This window comes from Poromitra crassiceps, assembly GCF_964638095.1.
Source record: "Poromitra crassiceps genome assembly, chromosome: 2".
In the NCBI taxonomy this organism is placed as follows: domain Eukaryota; kingdom Metazoa; phylum Chordata; class Actinopteri; order Beryciformes; family Melamphaidae; genus Poromitra; species Poromitra crassiceps.
Genome location: NC_139624.1, coordinates 71,835,911 through 71,856,103, shown reverse-complemented (window position 1 = coordinate 71,856,103; position 20,193 = coordinate 71,835,911). Strand labels below are relative to the sequence as shown.

The window sequence follows — 20,193 nt, the reverse complement described above, 5'->3', positions numbered from 1 at the left end:
CTGTGGCTGAGGGAAGCTTTGAGCGTTCTCGGGCAGAGGGATACTACTTATCTTTATACTTCGTAAAAACCGATTGCATCTGCGCCGAGGCAAGCAAAGTTGTGCTTGAATCCTGTCGAAATGGGGGTCCGAAAAAAGACTACCAAGAATCCGCCGGTTCTGAGCCACGAGTTTGTCATCCAGAACCATGCAGATATTGTTTCCTGTGTTGCTATGGTGTTCCTTCTTGGGCTGATGTTTGAGGTAAGTCCCGGTCCACATGTTGAATGGGGTATAATCGCGGCTCATTTGGGAATGCTCCCGTAGCAGAGTGGACCGTTTACGCCACGGAGGTGATGCTAAATACTGCCCATCTCCTCTGGAAACTGACATGGCTGTTCGCTTTATTCTTCACACTACTTCCTCCCTTGATCGAAAGTTTTCTGTGTTTTCGATTCGTGTTGGCCTGGTCGCCTTGATTGCTTCTCTTCCGTGACTATTGTTATACTGTCTGTGTGGTTTAGGTTTTGAATGAAAATGTTGTGTTTGATAAAGCGAGGTGTCTCCAATTTCCATCTGGCTGCGTCCCGTGTTCAAATCAATAGTTCACACCATTCGCCCATAGGCCTTTGGTTTGTATCCTACATAAAAAAACAAAGTTGTTTGTGTGCAACATTAATTGCCCAACTACCACACATTGCTTAATTGCATCAAGGCGGTGTATCAAGCTCAGCGGTTGCAGCATTGTGCAACACTTAAAACACGGTTAGTTTTATACGTAGATGTGTTACGTGGCAATCAGACAACGACTGAGAGAGGGCTGTCATTGTCGAAACACGCTTGGACCAAAAACGAAAGTTGGCCTTGGGGGATAGAGACCTGTTTTTAAAATCCAGCTCAAGGCTACTACTAGCTGGTGACAGCTGTTCGTGTCTAGAATATGTTTCACTCTACCGTGGTCTACTACTTTAACTCGAATTTTTGTTTTCAAATCAAGCGTGTTGTTGCTTCCTCACTGAAAATTAGCGTCAATCTAAACTAGTAAACTGATATACTTCCTGCTTTTCACAAAATAAAACCCATTTGATTATCAGATTTTTTTTTAACACATCAGTACAATATGCCACATGTCGAAATTGTAGTGTGGAATGTACAACTATAATTTAACAAAATATCTAATGCTGTGATCCGAGTATTTGAATATGACTTTTGTTGATAACACTCTTGCAACACTTATTTTGAAGGTAAAATGCTTTCCGGTCGTATCCTTACTAACTATGGCTAGCTTGACTCAGCTTTCAGCGACACTGACGCGTCGTCAGTTTTATTAGCCACCGTTGCACATCAATCATATTATGATTGTACAAGACTAATACTGATTATCTGTGATCCACATAGGCCATCCCTAAAATAACATAATTTGCTTACCGCCATATACCCACTTTTCCATTGGGGAGGGACTCATAGTGTGTCTATGTAGTGCTCAATATTGCCTTTTGTCATAATTCCTATAATTGTCTTAGTTTTGTTGTGATTTTGTGTATTATCTGTCTAAAATGTAGTATAGCATTTCTCTTTTTATTTATTCACAGAGTGTAAAACCCATGTGTACATGAACTGTGTGATATTCCCATATGAGACACCGTTGCAGTCACTCCACTAGGAGTCCACAGGGGAACCCTGTATGAGCCAATGCAAATCTCCACATCTCAGTGTGTAAAATGGGAACATTCCTCATTGTATCCCCTGTGCTTGTACTGTTTGAATATTTACTCTAGCCTGCATATTTGCACAGTTGCAGTCTAGCCAGATTCTGCGTTTATGAGGCTGGCACAGGCACATAATGCATGGTGTTAGAAATGTGATGGTTTTATTACCAATAAAATCATAGCCTCATAACATAACCGCAAACATAACTAACCTTTCCCGTCTTTCTGCACAGGTCACCTCAAAGGTTGCAGTGTTATTCATAACTGTCCAGTACAATGTCACCATCTCAACAAATGGTAAGTTAAGGAATAAACTGAGAGAATAGGCTTAATATGAATGCTTTGATGGATGAAATAATAGCCCTATTTTAAATGTGGACTGTCGTTGTGTTTTCAGGTTAGGAGGTTTAGGTTTAGGTTGTTGGGATATTTGCCCTTGTCCAGAAGACAGAAGAAGTTTGTCTTATTCGCTCCGTGCAGCAAGTTGCTCGCAGCCTCTTGTCTGGCTGGAAGCTCCTCATTTGGATTCTGGAGCGGTACTTGCGTGGCCTTACACAAACCCATTTGAGAGCTCTTTTTATTTTTTCCTTTGGAGCTAAATTTAGTCTGCCTGATTTATAAAGTTCTCTTGTGGCAAGGTTGTGCTGGGCGAATTTGGGCTAAGGTGTAATATAGGCCTCCCAATTCAAGTCCTGCCCGTCTCAAGGTGAACAATTTCTTTGCCAACTCTTAATACTGTACCGTTGAAGGCTCGCACACAACCTCGGAATGTCTTCGTACTCTGCTGCTGTAGAGGCTGCCGGCCCACGCAGACTGCCAGATGGTTGAGTTTCATTATCTGACAGACCCTCACCGCCGTCTTGCCTATCTCTGTAACTCATTTACAGCTTGTATCTAATAAGACAAATAACAGTCAAGCACCACCAAAATCTCTCTACAAACGTGTTTCACAGGAATGCCTTTGGAGGTCTTCTCTCAGTGCCGACTGTTAGAAGCGATTGGATTCGATTTCCCACATTGTTTCATTATGCAGCTGCTTGAGTGCATTAGGGCCAAACTTTTTCTGGATGGTTGGATAGTCACCGTCCGTTTATCCAATCAGAGTCGAGGAGGCATCCTCAGAGCGAAATGGCTGAGCGGGTTGTCTGCATCGATATAACGTAATGTCATTTTACCGTTATAAATATCAACAACTAGCCAACAGATATCAAAGCTGATGGGCTCGAACTGGCCGACCATTACGTCATTCTGGTCATTCAGTGGCATTTTATTGCCACATAAGTAACGTAGCAAACAGAGCTAACAGCTAGCCACCAACGCCAGCTTTCTTCTTCTCTCGGTTTATAGGCGGGTCGCTGACACCTTCAAGGTGCTTACCGCCACCTGCTGTACAAGTAGGTTACTTGTACATGCAACGGACATGCATCTATCCGTGTTATAATTCTGTCCATTTTCTGACGAATCGGTTGCGGCCATGGTTGATAAGGCTCTTTGCAGTGCGTTGTGTTCATGTATCCTCTTGCTGTCCCCTTAAATTCATCACATTATTCAGTGTTTTACAGAAACCAGGTCACAGCCTGGAGAGATAAGATAATAGATAACTTTAGAAAAGATAACTTTAGAAAGAGGAAGCACTGTGTGTCAGTTGTGATGTCAACATACAACCATGATGCTGACATTTTCACAGTATCTGTGCAGTAGAGTTTTGTTAATCCAAAACAGAATGAAGGTTAATCAAACTAGTGAAATTGTAGATGACTGAAATGCATCACAATGTCCAAATCTAATCTGTGTGCGTGCATACCAGATGGCCTTGAGGAGACGGCTGTGAACCACTTCCACCATGGTATCAAGGATCTGGCCACTGTCTTCTTCTACATGCTGGTGGCCATCATCAAGCATGCCATCATCCAGGAGTATGTGCTGGATGTAAGTCACACTCTCACACACACTCTCACACACACTCTCACACACACTCTCACACACACACACACACACACACACACACACACACACACACACACACACACACACACACACACACACACACACACACAGATTTCAGTCAACATATGTAAGACGGTCTGGTGAAAGGGGTAACAAGTAGGCGACTGTGACATTGATAAAGTTTTCTATTCTAAATCAGGATAAAAGGTTGTTGTGTGTTTTGATTCTAGGATCAGTAATTGCTTATTATTCAGCAAACTAAGCTTTTGTTCAGGGCAAACCAAGCTTGTTCTCCAAACTTTCAGGGCCATTTTCTCTGAGTGTGACGTTTAGGAGTACCAACATTCAAATAAGCATATCTTCAACTATTTTCAGATTTCAATGTATGACGCATCATTTGAAAGCTTACAGTACAATCTGCACTTGCTTAATCTGTAAAAAAAAAAAAAAAAAAAAAGACCATGGCCTACCTGAAAACAGCAGTCCCCGGGGCCGTCACTTATGTACGCATTGTTTGTTTATTGTCCATGTGTGCAGAAGATCAACAGGAAGATGCACTTCTCCAAGACCAAGCACAGCAAGTTCAACGAGTCAGGCCAGCTCAGCGCCTTCTACCTCTTCTCGTTCGGCTGGGGCACGAGCATCCTGCTCTCAGTATGTACAGACTGAGGCTGATCTACCACACCCTGTATCATGTTGCACTCTGTTTACATACTCGTGCACATGTAGCACAAGTCCACACACCCGTTTAAATAGTGATTTAAATGTTTGCTTGTCCCTTAGGAAAACTTCCTCTCCAACCCTGTCAGCCTGTGGGAGGGTTATCCCCATACGTTGATGCCGTGAGTATGCATAAGTACTTACACTGTGTCAAATGCAAAGTGCTGTCAAACCAACTTAAGCGACAAGCCAGGCGAGGCTGTACAACTGAGAGGCGTTGTTAGGCACATGTGTTGTTAGGCACATGTGTTGTTAGGCACATTGCGATGTGGCTTGATTAAAAAGCCCTAGCTGCTCTAAAATCACTGTTAAGCACGCCATCGAGTGGCTTATTGCTTTTATACAGTGGCGGTAACACACCATTGTCATAGAAAAAGGAATGCTCAATAACTATTTGATTTTGAATACTACTGCGACTATGTACTAATAATTATAGATGTTATTTTTACCACTAAGCAATATAATTTTGTTGCAATACTGGCATTACATTATATGGTCACATATGTCAGTTTATCAGTTATAATTTAGTTGCAATATACTGGCATTGGCATTTAACTGTTACAGTATATGGCCACGTGTCAGTTTATCAGTTATAATTTAGTTGCAATACTGGCATTGGCATTTAACTGTTAAAGTATATGGTCACATGTGTCAGTTTATCAGTTATAATTTAGTTGCAATACTGGCATTGGCATTTAACTGTTACAGTATATGGTCACATGTGTCAGTTTATCAGTTATAATTTAGTTGCAATACTGGCATTGGCATTTAACTGTTACAGTATATGGCCACATGTGTCAGTTTATCAGTTATAATTTAGTTGCAATACTGGCATTGGCATTTAAATGTTACAGTAGGCTATATGGTCACGTGTCATTTTATCGGTTATTTTCCAATGGCTTTGAATGTGGCTGAAGCCAATCGGCTCTGAGGACCAGTTTTTTATCAGTTTTATAATTGTTGTTTTTGTTCAGATTCCAGATGAAATTCTACTTTATTTGTCAGCTGGGCTACTGGTTACACGCTCTCCCAGAACTGTACTTCCAAAAGACAAAGAAGGTGAGTGTGTCTGTCTGTGCCTGTGCGTGCATGTGCGTGTGCATGTGCGTGTGCGTGTGCGTGTGCATGTGCATGTGCGAGTGTGTGTGCATGTGTGCGTGCGTGCATGCGTGTGTATGGTGGTCTTATTGGAATAATAGGGTGACGTAGCCTCTGTTTGGGCCCTGAGGCTATTTCCTGTTTGACTTCCTTGATTGTGTTTGCATTGTTTCAAAGAATCGGAACCCTTTCTGTTCATGTACATACATGGGGGATCCACAGCGTTGTCAATATTTTGATCACATCCTTTGTGTTCACTGTGTAGGAGGACATTCCTCGGCAGCTTGTGTACATCTCCCTGTACCTGGTCCACATTGCGGGCGCCTACATTCTCAAGTAAGAACTGGCATTGTATTCAATCTGAAAAACGGTGCTTGGCCTTTCTTCGTGCACTGACCTCAAAGAAAGAATGCCACAAGCAAAGGAACGGTGTATGCAATCTGAACCGCAGCCCAAGGCTCGGTCCATCTCTCTTGGTCCTGTCTGGTGTAATAAAGGAGGATGGGTGTCTCTCTGTGTCTTTCAGTCTGAACCGTCTGGCTCTGGTCCTGCTGGTGCTGCACTACTTTGTTGAGCTGCTTTTCCATATCTCCCGCCTGGTCTATTTCAGCAATGAGAACAGGCAAACAGGGTAAGTTCTCCTTTTCTCCATTAGGGGCCTTGGACTTTATAAACAGTGTGTGCAAATGATTTGTATATGTGTAAAAAATGAATGAAATGAGAAAATACTCCACTGGCCGTTGGTTGACTGCTTGAGATCAGAGATCTTGTTAGCAGTGTCATGGCCGTCCTCTCTTGTGTCCTCTAGGTTCACCATATGGGCCGTCTTGTTTGTCCTGGGGCGGCTGCTCACCCTGTCCTTGTCCGTCCTCACCGTGGGTTTCGGCCTCGCCACAGCTGAGCAGCAAGGCTTAGATTTGGCCGCGGGAAACTTTAATGTTCTCTTTGTTCGGTAAGTGTGTGACTGTGCGCAAAGGGAGATGAGATGATATATTTCTAGAATAAATAAATGCTGTTCACAGTATTGGGTGGATTTATGTTGACCTTGTTAAACAGACAGCTGTTGGTGATCCACCTTGTATTCTTAGGTCCATTTTGTTGTTTGGTATGTTTCTTATTACTGTGGAGAACTGGTCCAATATAGAGATGACATAACATCACATTAAGATTTCAGCGTCAATGAAGCGTCAAACTTTGTCATGTTTTTAATAAGATGCACAGCTGACTGGAAAGAAACTCTTGTTCTCTTGCATTTACTGTGTTGCTCTCTCTACCTACAAGTATAAGCAACAGCTGAATGCAACAAGCGCATGGCATTCTCTGGAGGTTGTGAAACGACAGTAGGAAATTAGAAACTGACATGGCAGCCGAGGCAGGCTGAGGGAAACAAAATAAGTCCTAGAATACATTGAGCATCACAGATTATGTGGAGGTTAGATTTTTACTGATATTTCAAGTCAGGAGATGGGAGATGCCAATCATAGTGTCTGATTAGTTTAGCAGTGCCAATGTGTAACCAAAAGACATGTATGTTAGGGTTAATACTCCTGTCCTTCCTGACCTCCTGCCCCTGACCAAGGCAATGGCGAAAGAACTGGAGTTGGTCCCCGGGCGCTGCACTGCAGCTGCCCACTGCTCCTAGTTCTAGGAAGGTTCCTAGTAGAGGATGGGTCAAATGCATGAATTTCCCCATGGGGATAAATAAAGGGACAACTTAACTTAACCCACGTGTTTATTTCTCAGTAGTTACAGTTGAGTGAATGTCTTCTTTCTCCACTAGGATCACTGTCCTGGCTGCCATCTGCACCACTCAGGCCTTCATGATGTGGAAATTCATCAACTTCCAGCTGCGCCGGTGGAGAGAGCATGCCCAGGCTCAGACCTTGAAAAAGAAACAAGCTCCTCCCAAGAGCAAGTCAAAGAAAGAGAAAGGTGAGCGATGAGGATGACGTGCGTTTACTCAATTTATGATTGAGAAGAATTCTTCTGCAGGCCGTAATGGACTTTTCGCCCAAACTGCCATTGAGAATTGTCCCCGAGTGAAATGGCACAGTAAATGCGTAATGACCATGCTTACCTACACTTTGTACCAGTTAAGTAGCCAAATTGGACTAATTTTGATGTGTCGTTTTCAGCCAATGGAGTAAATGGAGTCAGTTCCAATGGAGCGGATTCGCCAAGAGCAAGGAAAGAGAAGTCATCGTAAACATGGCCCTTGGCCCCTCTTACCCCCCCCTCCCCCCTACCCCCTCTCAAAGACCCGCCTCTCCCTGTGCCTCACTGACTCGATCCAACCAATCAATCCTGCAGCTCTCCACCATAATGTGCATCTTCAGCTCCCACAGGACTGACCTCCCAGCTGGACACCTAGGGGCCAGAATGCATTTAGCTTTGCTTGTCACCAGTTGTCCAGCGCGCCTTGATTTAAGAATCATTGCTCTGCTGTGCCATTACGAATGAGGAGAAATCAAATTCAAAAATAAACTATAAAAAGACCTTATTTAAAAAAGTGCCTATTGATACACATTGTTTTGTACAGGGTGTGCGGTTTTAAAATTTCAGGAATGACAACTTCAGTGTTTGATGTTTTTTCCCATTTCATGCATTTACTTAAATCTTTATATTCCAGATTGTTTTATTCCCCTTTGGCAATGTTTTTCCTTCATATTTATAAGTTCAGATCCTCTTCTTTGTCATTTGCTCCTCTTATCCCTCTGACCCATTGTACAGTGGGAGTTTATGACTTCCAGTAGGTTTTCACACACACACACACACACACACACACACACACACACACACACACACACACACACACACACACACAGTTAGACCAAACATTTTCAAGTACTCTGAATGTGTTTTCGCCGACACTAGCCCATAGTTAGCATACATACATAAGTAGTTTTCAGTATCCATTATTCATGGGTGGAATAGTGAAGACTGAAGACAGTACTGAAAGGAACCAAGGAGAGCAGAGGACAACATCACCATGTAATAGATTAATTCAGTGATGTGCTAAATTGACAATGTAGGACAGCCAGCTAAGATATCGGAATAACCTGATGTGTTAAACTGTTGGAGCTCAGCACGGCGGCCAAATTCTTTGCTGTAATTTTACATTGAATTTATTTCTGTTTTGTTTGAAATGATATAAACCAATGAATACGCCTTGTTTTTCTTCCGAGTCTTATAGGAAAATGAAATATTGAATAGGAATATAGGAAATGGAGAGATCTATGGGCAAAATATCGCCCATGGAATAGTATCACTTTACGAGGTTGGTTGAATAACTGTCTTGTATAATAGTCCATCTTGATTTGCTATTTAAGAGGAATGGATTGCTGTATTTGTGTGGCCTTGCATACTATTATTGTTGACCTAAAAAATGTCCACAAGAATGATTTTCTGTAAAATGGACTGGGAATGAGTAAACCCTATTTTGTGTGCCTGTTTTCCCTCTATCCATCACTGACTGTGCCAAATGAGTACAAGCATGATTGAGCGTTTATACTACAGTATATGGTCTTTACTTTCCATGTTCACTTGTTGCCATAAAAAATAATTTACACACCTACGAAGTGCAGTGATCTCTGTATTTGTAGAATCAGTCACTCATCACTAGTAGTGTTGAATCATCCCAACAATTATAACCGTATGACCTAATTTTAAGAACAAGGTAGTGAGTCGTATGGTCGCCTCCAGCAGTATATGTGCTTTTCTCAACTCATCCTATGTGTCATGTCTATGCAAGAGAGGTATCGTGGAACAAAAAAAACTCAAAATAATTGTCAAACGGGGGTACCTGACTTACTTAAAAGGTGTGTGGTTGAAATGGGCCTCTAATGGATGATCTTTGACAGGATCAAATATTGAGAACTACATTGTTGGTGTTTTGTTTTGTCATCCGCCACTTGGTGGCGCTGTGGCACATGTTTTGATTGAAAGGAAACTCCTGCCTGGTAGTTGACCTGACAGTGAATCATAGTAATATGTAGGGTATGCAGATGTGCAATATTTTAAAAGCGTGTAGCGTTAGCTTGTTAGAACTGTAAAGCATCTTCTAATTAAACACACTTATTTCACAATAGCATAGTAAATGTTGTGCAAGTTGGCAAATCTTGCCCACTATTTACTCGTGTATTGCATTGACCTGTTGACCTGTAGTGTAGTGGTTCAATTGATGCTAGTGGCGGTGGGGATCTACAAGGTAATGTAAAATGAATTAGACTTACTGGGATCTAGTAGAGTAAAGCCCAAGTGTATAAGCCATTTAAATTCACTTTACTGCTTGTTATTTGCGGAATATCTATATGCTGACAAAAATCTTTATGACCAGACATAAATCCATATACACACACACAAATGTATGTATATATATATATACATATATATATATATATATATATATATATATATATATATATATATATATATATATATATATATATATATATATATATATATATATACATAGCCTACATAAACATACATACATACATACATACATAATGTACATACATACATTTGGGGGTGTGTGTGTGTGTGTACACAAACATACATACATACATACATACATACATACGGTACATCTGTGTGTGTGTGTGTGTGTGTGTGTGTGTGTGTGTGTGTGTGTATATATATATATATATATATATACACACACACACACACACACACACACACACATATACATGCATATATGTATATATATTAGCAAATTAAGTTATATGAGCATGGGGTTTTGACAACTTTATAAAAAAAAATATAGGTTATAATGGTTGTGAAGATTTATGATGATCACCGACGAGATGTGCGGTTTATACCCACCACTTCAACAGCTTCTAACTAAACATGACATTGCTAACATCCGAGGCACAGTGGTGGTTCAAGTTGGTTGTCAAATAAATGTGTTCAGTCGTCACGTCTCATCGGTTTTCCAACGCTATTCAGTCAAATCACGGCTTCTCTAGAAGAGTACCGTGTCATCTGACAGGTTAGTCCCCGTAAGGTTGCTTACGGACCCCGGCAACTGAGTTGATACTGGAGCCCCGTGATGTGATGTGATGTGGTGTGGTGTGGGGGAGGATAGCAGCTACCAGCCAGATAAACACTCAGCATTGGTTTTCAGAGAAGGAGTAACATGGCGGCACAGTTAGCTAGCAGAAATGTTGTTTCACTACCACGAAGGTCAGAGCTGGTTCTGATTAACGGAATTTAACAGCGAGGATACAACTAAAAGTTTGAAATCGTAAGTAGCTACACGTGTTGGTGCACATTGTCCAGGCGGGACGTGGTGTTTTGTTGTGAAATCCGTGACCTAATGCGAGCTCTTCAATCTCGGTTGTGTGTCTGTCTGCCTGGCTCTCGCCTCGGCGTTAGCTTATTAGCTTAGCGTTAGCTTCTTAGCTAAGCTCGCTGCCTGTCGTCAATAGTGTTTTCTGCAGCAAACTCACTTAACAGCTAGACGGCTTAGCTAAGCGAGCTTGCAAGCTAGTAGTTGTTGCAATGTTTGTTGCCTGGTTTTGTTTTGGCTTGGTAGCGGCATCGCCACATATGCGTTTAGGGGGAAGAAACATGTAGCATGCATAGTACGTTCCTAGATCATTGTTTTTTGTGCTGAGTGAGCGAGTGACAGTGCATATAACCACAGAGCGGACGAAGTTCGCCAATACAGCAGTGGACGTTATTTAGCATGCTAACTGTTTAGCTGCTGGCTAGTATGTCTGGTTGGACGTCGTTGTCAGAATCAGTCAGAACAGTCTTCACCATGTGTGTGAGCGGGCTTTTAAACTTGTTTATTATGATGTTGATATTAGCCATGCCACCCCGTTACTTGCTAGCTAAGTAAGTTGACAAACACTCCCACATTTGTTAAGACTGTGTGGGGTCTATCCATTCTGTGGTTGTTTTTTTTACTGACCTATTCCGTGAGGTTCGAGCTAGTGGGAATTTAGTGGCTGTACTAGTTGGCTTGGCTACCAAGTTAAACGGACTACCTTTTCACTTATTTTATTTAGCCAACCACAGTAGCTTCAAACATTTGCTGAAACTATTCGGAAAGTTGCCCCGTCGAATTAATTAAAATCATTAAATCGCCATCGTGGCTCCTGCAGTCAAGGTATGAAAGCAAGGAATTGCAAGATAGAAACAAGAAAATTATTCTGCAGTTTGGATTTTAACGGAGGATTATGTTGGCATTGCAACCAAGATAGCTGTTAAGGACGGTGACAACTTTAACACTAATTCTCATTATATAGACCCAGTGTTTGGACTAATATACTTTTTCTTTGTGGACCTTAAGTAGAGACTGGAGATGTAATTGAATAGATGCACTCTGAACGTGAAAGACACTCATTTAATCTAGACAATCGTCTGGGCAATGGGGAAATGCTGCTAAGAGGTTTTAACTTATGGCTTGCATTGTTAGTGAGTGCACTGCTCCTGCTTGACTGATTCAGGACTATACAGGCAGACAGCTTGTGCCATTTCAATGATTGTCAGCGCTCCTCTCCCTAATGCCCGAGGAACGCAGCCAGTGGAACCAGTTGAGCAGTTTCTGTTACATCACTCTGCCCACCTGATGGTGCACAGTGCTCATGTCACATCACTGATATGAAGCTTAACATGACATGTTGTTCCAACTGTGGCTTGGCTGTAACTTCAGGGCTTCCATGAAGACATGTATTTCAGTCAGAACCTAGTTATATGCAGACCAACAAGAAGCTTAAGGATTTTTCATTAGCGCATGTAGCTTGATCTGTTTGAAGATCGTGGTAGAATTGTTCATTTCAGCTGCATGCATGCTGCATGCCAATTTAAATGCTTGCCTAATAGCACCTGAAGGTATTTGACTCTTTTTTTTGTTGTTGCTTGCAGTGACACGTAAGAATTCAGCCTCACTCACTGTACAAATAGGTGTGTGTGTGTGTGTGCGTGTGTGTGCGCGTGTGCATGTGTGTGTGTGTGTGTGTGTGTGTGTGTGTGTGTGTGTGTGTATGAGTGTGCGCGTGCGTGCATGTGTGTATTGTGACTGATCAAAGTGTTTGTCCTTGGAAGGCAGGGCAGCTCAAGAAGTGAAATTACCTCTTTAGTTTAACTGACCTGATTTTAATTGTGAGTGTTAGATGAGGACATGGAGCATGCAAATGAGGCCTGTGCAGGCCCTCTTGTGGTTGCAAAGAGTGGATTCCTGTATAGCCTGTGTATCATGTATTTTCCTAACATATTGAGAGTGTGCAGTTTTGTTGGTCTCCATCTCCCCTTGATTTTTATGCTTGCTTCATGTTTTTGTTAAACTGCATATAATAGAGTTATTGCCTTTGGCTGATTCTGAACATTTTATTTGATGTGAAAACAAGTGAGTACTGAACAGCAGCTTTTTGGAATGCAAAATAGTGAATGTGTTTTTTGAGATCATGACAGCTCAGGAATTCATGTGAGCGTGTATGCGAGACGAGTATGTGGATGTTTATACAAGGATAACTGACTGGGGGTTTTCTCACACTCACTTGGCACAGTTTGTGTACTGGGTCTTACTTATAAGTACTGCTCTCTGCCTGTTGCTACAGCTATAGCAACAGGTGTGTGACAAAGTAATGTATGACATTGACTCAGAAGCAATCTCTCTCTCTCTCTCTCCCTCTGCAGCTCTCTCACTCACTCTTTTCCCTGCTCGCTTCTTGCTGTCTTCTCCACTCCGGTCCTGACTTTGTGCCTTATTCAATCCACTCCTTTCCTTTTCCTTCACAATCCCATCTTTTTATACCGTGGTTTACTCCTTCTTAGTTGACTGACCTTCACTCTTCCCCTGGCCTACATGCATTCCAAAAAAAAAATGTTCGGCTATATTTCAGTACACATGGGGACAAACCTCATCTTTGTAATCGCCGGCCTTTGCCCTGTGATAGGTTGCTTTGTTGCATCATCACTTGAGTGATACTCTAATCATTTGACCCTTGTTCTCTTGCCTCTCACATTCGCTGCCTGTTTGTTCTTTAGTTGTCGTCGTCGTCGCTGCTTGCTGGGCCAACTGGAATTTTGCTCGCAAAATATACAATTCAAATCTATCACTTTGATTGAAGGAGCCGTGCTAGAGACATGTTACTCTCATCTGGGGGGGGGTACCGATTACAGTGTCTATGTCGCCTTAAGAAAAGTCAGACACATTTGTGTTTGAAGTATGGCATCCTACATCCAAGGAAATCTCCTTTTCAAACATGACAACATTTACTAGTGAACAACACTGTTGTTTCCACAGTTCCCTTCGCTAACAACGTTAGGTTGACTCATTTGAACCGGGCTGGAAAATGACATCCCTGTCTCTGCGTTTAATGCGGCCGCGGCTCCTGAACAACACACAGGGCATTGAATGTGTACTCCTGAGTCCTGAACAACACACAGGGTATTTAATGTGTACTCCTGAGTCCTGAACAACACACAGGGTATTGAATGTGTACTCCTGAGTCCTGAACAACACACAGGGTATTGAATGTGTACTCCTGAGTCCTGAACAACACACAGGGTATTTAATGTGTACTCCTGAGTCCTGAACAACACACAGGGTATTTAATGTGTACTCCTGAGTCCTGAACAACACACAGGGTATTTAATGTGTACTCCTGAGTCCTGAACAACACACAGGGTATTTAATGTGTACTCCTGAGTCCTGAACAACACACAGGGTATTTAATGTGTACTCCTGAGTCCTGAACAACACACAGGGTATTGAATGTGTACTCCTGAGTCCTGAACAACACACAGGGTATTTAATGTGTACTCCTGAGTCCTGAACAACACACAGGGTATTGAATGTGTACTCCTGAGTCCTGAACAACACACAGGGTATTTAATGTGTACTCCTGAGTCCTGAACAACACACAGGGTATTTAATGTGTACTCCTGAGTCCTGAACAACACACAGGGTATTTAATGTGTACTCCTGAGTCCCGGGGTGCTTTCTAAAGCAGTGTCAAATGACAACGTTCAGTGCTGCTGAGAAGCTGGGTGGAAATCTGGGCCTTCCATAAGGATGTTGCAACTTGCTACTGCCCTTGCTCAAATCTGCACATTCCACACAAAGACCTAATGTTAGGAGGAACTACAGTGCTGTCACTGAGTCGCTTTGCTTTTGTCAAAGAAAGAGTGCTGCTCTGACGGGTCGACGACAATTTGCACGTTACTAGAATACTTTGCATTTCCCTGTCAGATTTTTCGAATGACGTTGAATCTTTCAGTCAAAACTGGAATATAGTCGTGGGCTATTATAGGCGATCGGCAAAAAGCTCTAAGCACACAAGAAACCGCAAAGGCTCTTCTGTCAAGTTGAGGTGTACAAAAAATCCCGACTATTATTGCGTTATCTGTCCATCATGGGCCGCATGTGGCCCACAGTGGATTCTTGACGTGACGCACACAGAGCTTTTAACCCCTCCCCCTTGTATCTTGTTTGCCTTGTCTCACTGGGCATCTCACCCTGCTCTCTCGCTCTCTCTCTGCGTTTGTGTTGTCATGGAAACAGCAATGTGACAGGTCCTGGGTGGGCGTGAGGGATGAGCTGTGGGGTAATGGCCAGGTTTTTACAGCAGAGGGAGAGGGGAGGGAGGGAGGGAGGGAGGGCGGGCGGAGCAAAGGAGAGACATCTGAGGCAAAGCAGAGATGGTTGACGGAGAGCTGAGACGGCACGGAAGAGGGAGGAGCTCTTGTAGTGTGTACTCCTCCCACCCTGCTTCAAGGCGTGTTGTCATGTCATTGTGCCGTTTTAGTTGATCTCAGCTATCTGTGCTGAGAACGGGTCCTCTCTTGTTAACTGCATCCCGAACAAGCTCGTTCAGGTTGATTGAGTCTATCAACTAGCCCACAATTATCCAAATACACCGCTTGGCTTGCCCCGGTAGTCGGTGTTACCGGTGTTACACGGTAGTGGGGGCTACACCGATTACATAACATACCCACCGGTAACACCGTTTGTTTTTATGGATGAAGAAATGAAAGGAAAACTCAGCAGTTTCAGCGTGCGCCGGGGTAAATTACAAGCGCTCCCTCTCGGCTGCAGTGTGGCTCCACTGTTCTGGTTAGACCAGCAACTAACGTTAGTTAACGCTATGCATCTTATGAACACAAATGATGCCCTCCTCATACACATGTAGGTAAGACCCTTAGCTAAGCCTGCGTGTGCATTCTGTTGTCACTGCGGGCCATCTCTGGAAATGTGCTTATTTTTTTTTACCACAGCGAAAAGTCGATGCTAAAGCTGTGTGTTCACACCGAGATATTTGTTTTTCTCCCTGTCGCTCAATTCAACCCTTTGGAATCGCTCTGTCGCTGTGTTTAAATCGCTCATCAACAGGCACAATTCTCAAGACTAGTTTGGACCGGGGGGAGCTCAGAAATGTACAGTCGGGAGTAGGGGTGTGCCGATTAATCGTATAATCGATTTAATCGATTATACGATATAATCGATATAATCGATTCACAATGTTCGATTATCGATTTGCAAAAAATTGCAATTTTTCTTTCTTTCTTTCTTTTTTTTTTTTGCAATTTTTTTTTTTTTTTTTTTTTGCTTTATTTGCAAAAAATACGGTATTTCGCCCGGAAAGCAGTTCCTTAACTGTAAAACGAGACCAAAACCAAAGTACTGGAAACTGGAATCACTGAAGAAAGCATGCAGGGTAGGGGTGTGCCGAAAAATCGTTTCTTCGATGCATCGCGATAAGACACGTAACGGGCTAAAGGAAGTAGGCAGTGAAGGAGAGAGGAAGTGAAGTGGTGAAGGGCTAAAGGAAGTAGGCAGTGAAGGAGAGAGGAAGTGAAGTGGTGAAGGGCTAAAGGAAGTAGGCAGTGAAGGAGAGAGGAAGTGAAGTGGTGAAGGGCTAAAGGAAGTAGGCAGTGAAGGAGAGAGGAAGTGAAGTGGTGAAGGGCTAAAGGAAGTAGGCAGTGAAAGAGGAGGTGAAGGGCTGAAGGAAGGAGGCAGTGAAGGAGAGGGGAGGTGAAGGGGTGAATCTGTTAATTCTGTTATTTTATTCATCCGCCACTTATTTAGTTTTAAAGCTGCTTTTGGTTGTGGATAGGAAAACGTTTGCTTGTTGTGGGATGATGCTATGCTGCTCACTGGTCATTTGTAAAGGATTTTGTTTGGAAGTCTTTATTTATTATTTATGAATAAGCTATTTGTTTTGTATTAAACAAACATGCTAGTACCGAAATCTGTGAAAAAAGCAGAGGATTTTGGTTAAAAGTTTTATTTTCTATTACTGAATACAGAATAAGCTATTTTGTATTAATCCTGCCAGTACAGAAATCTGTGAAAACAGCAGAATAAGCTATTTGTTTTTTATATTAATCCTAAATCTGTGAAAACAGCAGAGAATTTTGGTTAAAATAAAAGAAGTTTCTAAAGGCACTTTATTTCAAATAATCTCACCTGTAAAGAGCAGCTTTTTGTTGTGGGAAATGTAAAATGTTTTGGATGTATTGTGTTTGGTCTGATTGATCTAAATAAAAGATAATGGAGGTAAATTTGTTTGTTTCCTTTAATTAATGGATACTGACAAAGAAATCCTGTATGGGGAAAAGATGCATCGAAATCGTAATCGTGATTAATCGTAATCGTTTAATAATCGAATCGTAGCACCCTTAATCGTAATCGAATCGAATCGTGAGGTGCCTAAGGTGGCACACCCCTAGCCGGGAGGAAGAAGTTCTGAGAACGGTGTACTGTACACTCACCAGCATGGAGAACGGTGTACACTCACCAGCATGGAGAATGGTGTACACTCACCAGCATGGAGAACGGTGTACTGTACACTCACCAGCATGGAGAACGGTGTACACTCACCAGCATGGAGAACGGTGTACTGTACACTCACCAGCATGGAGAACGGTGTACACTCACCAGCATGGAGAACGGTGTACACTCACCAGCATGGAGAATGGTGTACACTCACCAGCATGGAGAACGGTGTACTGTACACTCACCAGCATGGAGAACGGTGTACACTCACCAGCATGGAGAACGGTGTACTGTACACTCACCAGCATGGAGAACGGTGTACACTCACCAGCATGGAGAACGGTGTACACTCACCAGCATGGAGAACGGTGTACTGTACACTCACCAGCATGGAGAACGGTGTACACTCACCAGCATGGAGAACGGTGTACACTCACCAGCATGGAGAACGGTGTACTGTACACTCACCAGCATGGAGAACGGTGTACACTCACCAGCATGGAGAACGGTGTACTATACACTCACCAGCATGGAGAACGGTGTACACTCACCAGCATGGAGAACGGTGTACTGTACACTCACCAGCATGGAGAACGGTGTACTGTACACTCACCAGCATGGAGAACGGTGTACTGTACACTCACCAGCATGGAGAACGGTGTACTGTACACTCACCAGCATGGATAACGGTGTACTGTACACTCACCAGCATGGAGAACGGTGTACTGTACACTCACCAGCATGGAGAACGGTGTACTGTACACTCACCAGCATGGAGAACGGTGTACTGTACACTCAGCAGCATGGAGAACGGTGTACTGTACACTCAGCAGCATGGAGCCAAGTCTCTGTCAGGAGCATCAAATCCAGTTCACGGGAAGTGAACAAGTCATTCAGTAGGAAGGTTTTGTTTGCTAGTGAGCTAGCATTTAGCAGGGCCAAGCCAAGAGTTTGCTCCACGGCTAGCCGGACGATTTTAGTTTCACGCACCGGTGTTTACTGCAGCCACTTCCGGGCTTACGGCAACCAATCAGCGTTGAGCAGCAAGCGACTGTTGCCAGCGAAATTTCGCTCGAGTTGGGATATTTCATCTCGGGCGACGAGCAAATTTTCGCCCTATCGCTCTGTCGATGTCGCTCAGACACCCAGCAATTTTTCTCCCAGGCGAATATACACTCATTCGCTTGTTTGCATTGACTTTGTATGTAAACTCGATGCCAGCGAAAAACTTTAATAGGCCGGTGTGAACTAGGGCTGTCCCAAACGATTATTTTCATATCGATTAATCTAACGATTATTTTTTCGATTAGTCGATTAATCTAACGATTATTTTTTATTTAACTTTTTTATTATATAATAACAAATTTACCCAAAACAAATAAATAACCAAAAACTTCTCAATTTCAGTATTTTATTTAACCTCTCAAATAAAATTATAGCAAGAGCTTGTCCTCAAATAAAATGAATATAGTGCAATTCAAAATAAAATAGTAGAATAAATAAAATGCAAGTCACTTTCAGGAGGAATACCAAAAACCTTGTGCAATGTCAACTGAGTTTAGCAGCAGTCCAACATAAAATCATCATCTTATAGTACAATGGTGTGCAATTTTCAGTAACAGTGCTCTTAATTTTGGAGAAAGACAAAATGCTCCATGTAAGATGGTCACACATCATCCAGACACAAGACTGTGTCTGTAGCATCCACACCCAACATCGGTTGCACCAACTGGTCTTAACTATGCCTGGTTGTAACTCCTACGTCGGTTAAGACCACCAGTCTTCAGAGTGCACTTACGCCTGTTGCACCAACAGGGCTTACGTCTGGTCTTAACTACGCCCGGTCGTAGCGATGCGCATCCATGTGAAAGCATGGGAATGCCCACTGGAATGCGGCACGTGACCTGTTTAGAAGAGTGTGCTGGCGTCAAATGACGCTGCGCTGATGGGTAATCGGCTGTAGTGAGGCTAATGTTAGCGGCTAACTGTTACTTGTCGTTACTTTAAATGGCAGTAAAACGCCACTGAATGACCAAATTGATTTAACTTTTAACCATTTCGATTTCCACTTTCCATACGGACCCCCAGCTAGGCATGGGTCGATTTCCGGTTTTACCGGTTCAGTTCGGTGTACGAGCCCAAACCGGTTTGATCACGTGCGAACCGAAAAAAACGATTTTATTTTTATTTTTATGAGAAATAAATACAGGGTGTGTTTGTTACACAGGTGTCCTGCTTTTTATTCAGTATCATTGCTGGTTGATAATACCAGGTGTATTATCGCTATCAGGTGGACTGAAGTTGCACTACAGACAGTTATGGGCCAAACTCGGGAGCCCTGCTTAAAAAAAAAAAAAAAAAATTACAAAAAAAATCGGTATACCGGTTCGATCCGGTTTAGACGGCAATATCGAACCGGTTTTAAAATTTTCAAACCGACCCAGCCCTACCCCCAGCATTGGTTAGTTGTTTATAACTCGGGTCTGAATTAGGGATGTTCATTTTGAAAATTTTCCAAAATCGATAATCGGTGAGAATTAACGATCAATTATCGATTATCGATTTTATTAATACTTAGAAAATTTTCAATATTTTCATTTTTTTTTTTTTTTTTTCCATTTTTTTCATTTTTTTTTTTTTTTTTTTTTTAAACAAAATGAATGCCTATGGCAGAAAATACGAAAGACAACGTGTTCTCCTCAATGAACTCTTTATTTCAATGTGTCTCCTCTTCAACACTGCTGTCCCCGGCGCATGCCGGTGTGAATTTCTCATGTTTAAAACAGTTTTGTTGGCACAAAGGCCCATGCCCAGCCAGAAAACTAGAGACTATATGAAGCTCCACCTCACGTTAGTCGGCTGTGCAATGGAGTGGGGCGAGGAGGAACGAATTCCACCCAAACCTAGTCCAAAAAAAAAAAAAAAAAAAAAAAATTTTTTTTTTTTTTTTTTTTTTTTAATAATTAAAAAATCGATCCAAATGCCACAGGATCGATTCCAATCCTTAAC

At 42.4% G+C, this 20,193-nt stretch overlaps 2 protein-coding genes across 2 annotated transcripts in view; both read left to right on the top strand.

Moving 5' to 3' along the window:
- tram1 (translocation associated membrane protein 1) lies at positions 1-8,885 on the top strand. The gene is made up of 11 exons (XM_083653666.1): positions 1-243; positions 1,922-1,985; positions 3,496-3,617; positions 4,173-4,289; positions 4,419-4,477; positions 5,330-5,414; positions 5,719-5,789; positions 5,980-6,084; positions 6,262-6,405; positions 7,234-7,385; positions 7,589-8,885. The coding sequence occupies exons 1-11, from the start codon at positions 121-123 to the stop codon at positions 7,657-7,659; spliced, it is 1,113 nt and encodes a 370-aa protein (XP_083509792.1). The 5' UTR covers positions 1-120; the 3' UTR covers positions 7,660-8,885.
- Positions 8,886-10,584: 1,699 nt separating this feature from the next.
- Positions 10,585-20,193, top strand: part of ncoa2 (nuclear receptor coactivator 2) — a 171,018-nt gene continuing 161,409 nt past the window's right edge. The window contains exon 1 of the mRNA XM_083632246.1: positions 10,585-10,701. The gene's annotated coding sequence lies outside the window, so the exon portion shown is untranslated. The remainder of the gene's footprint in view (positions 10,702-20,193) is intronic.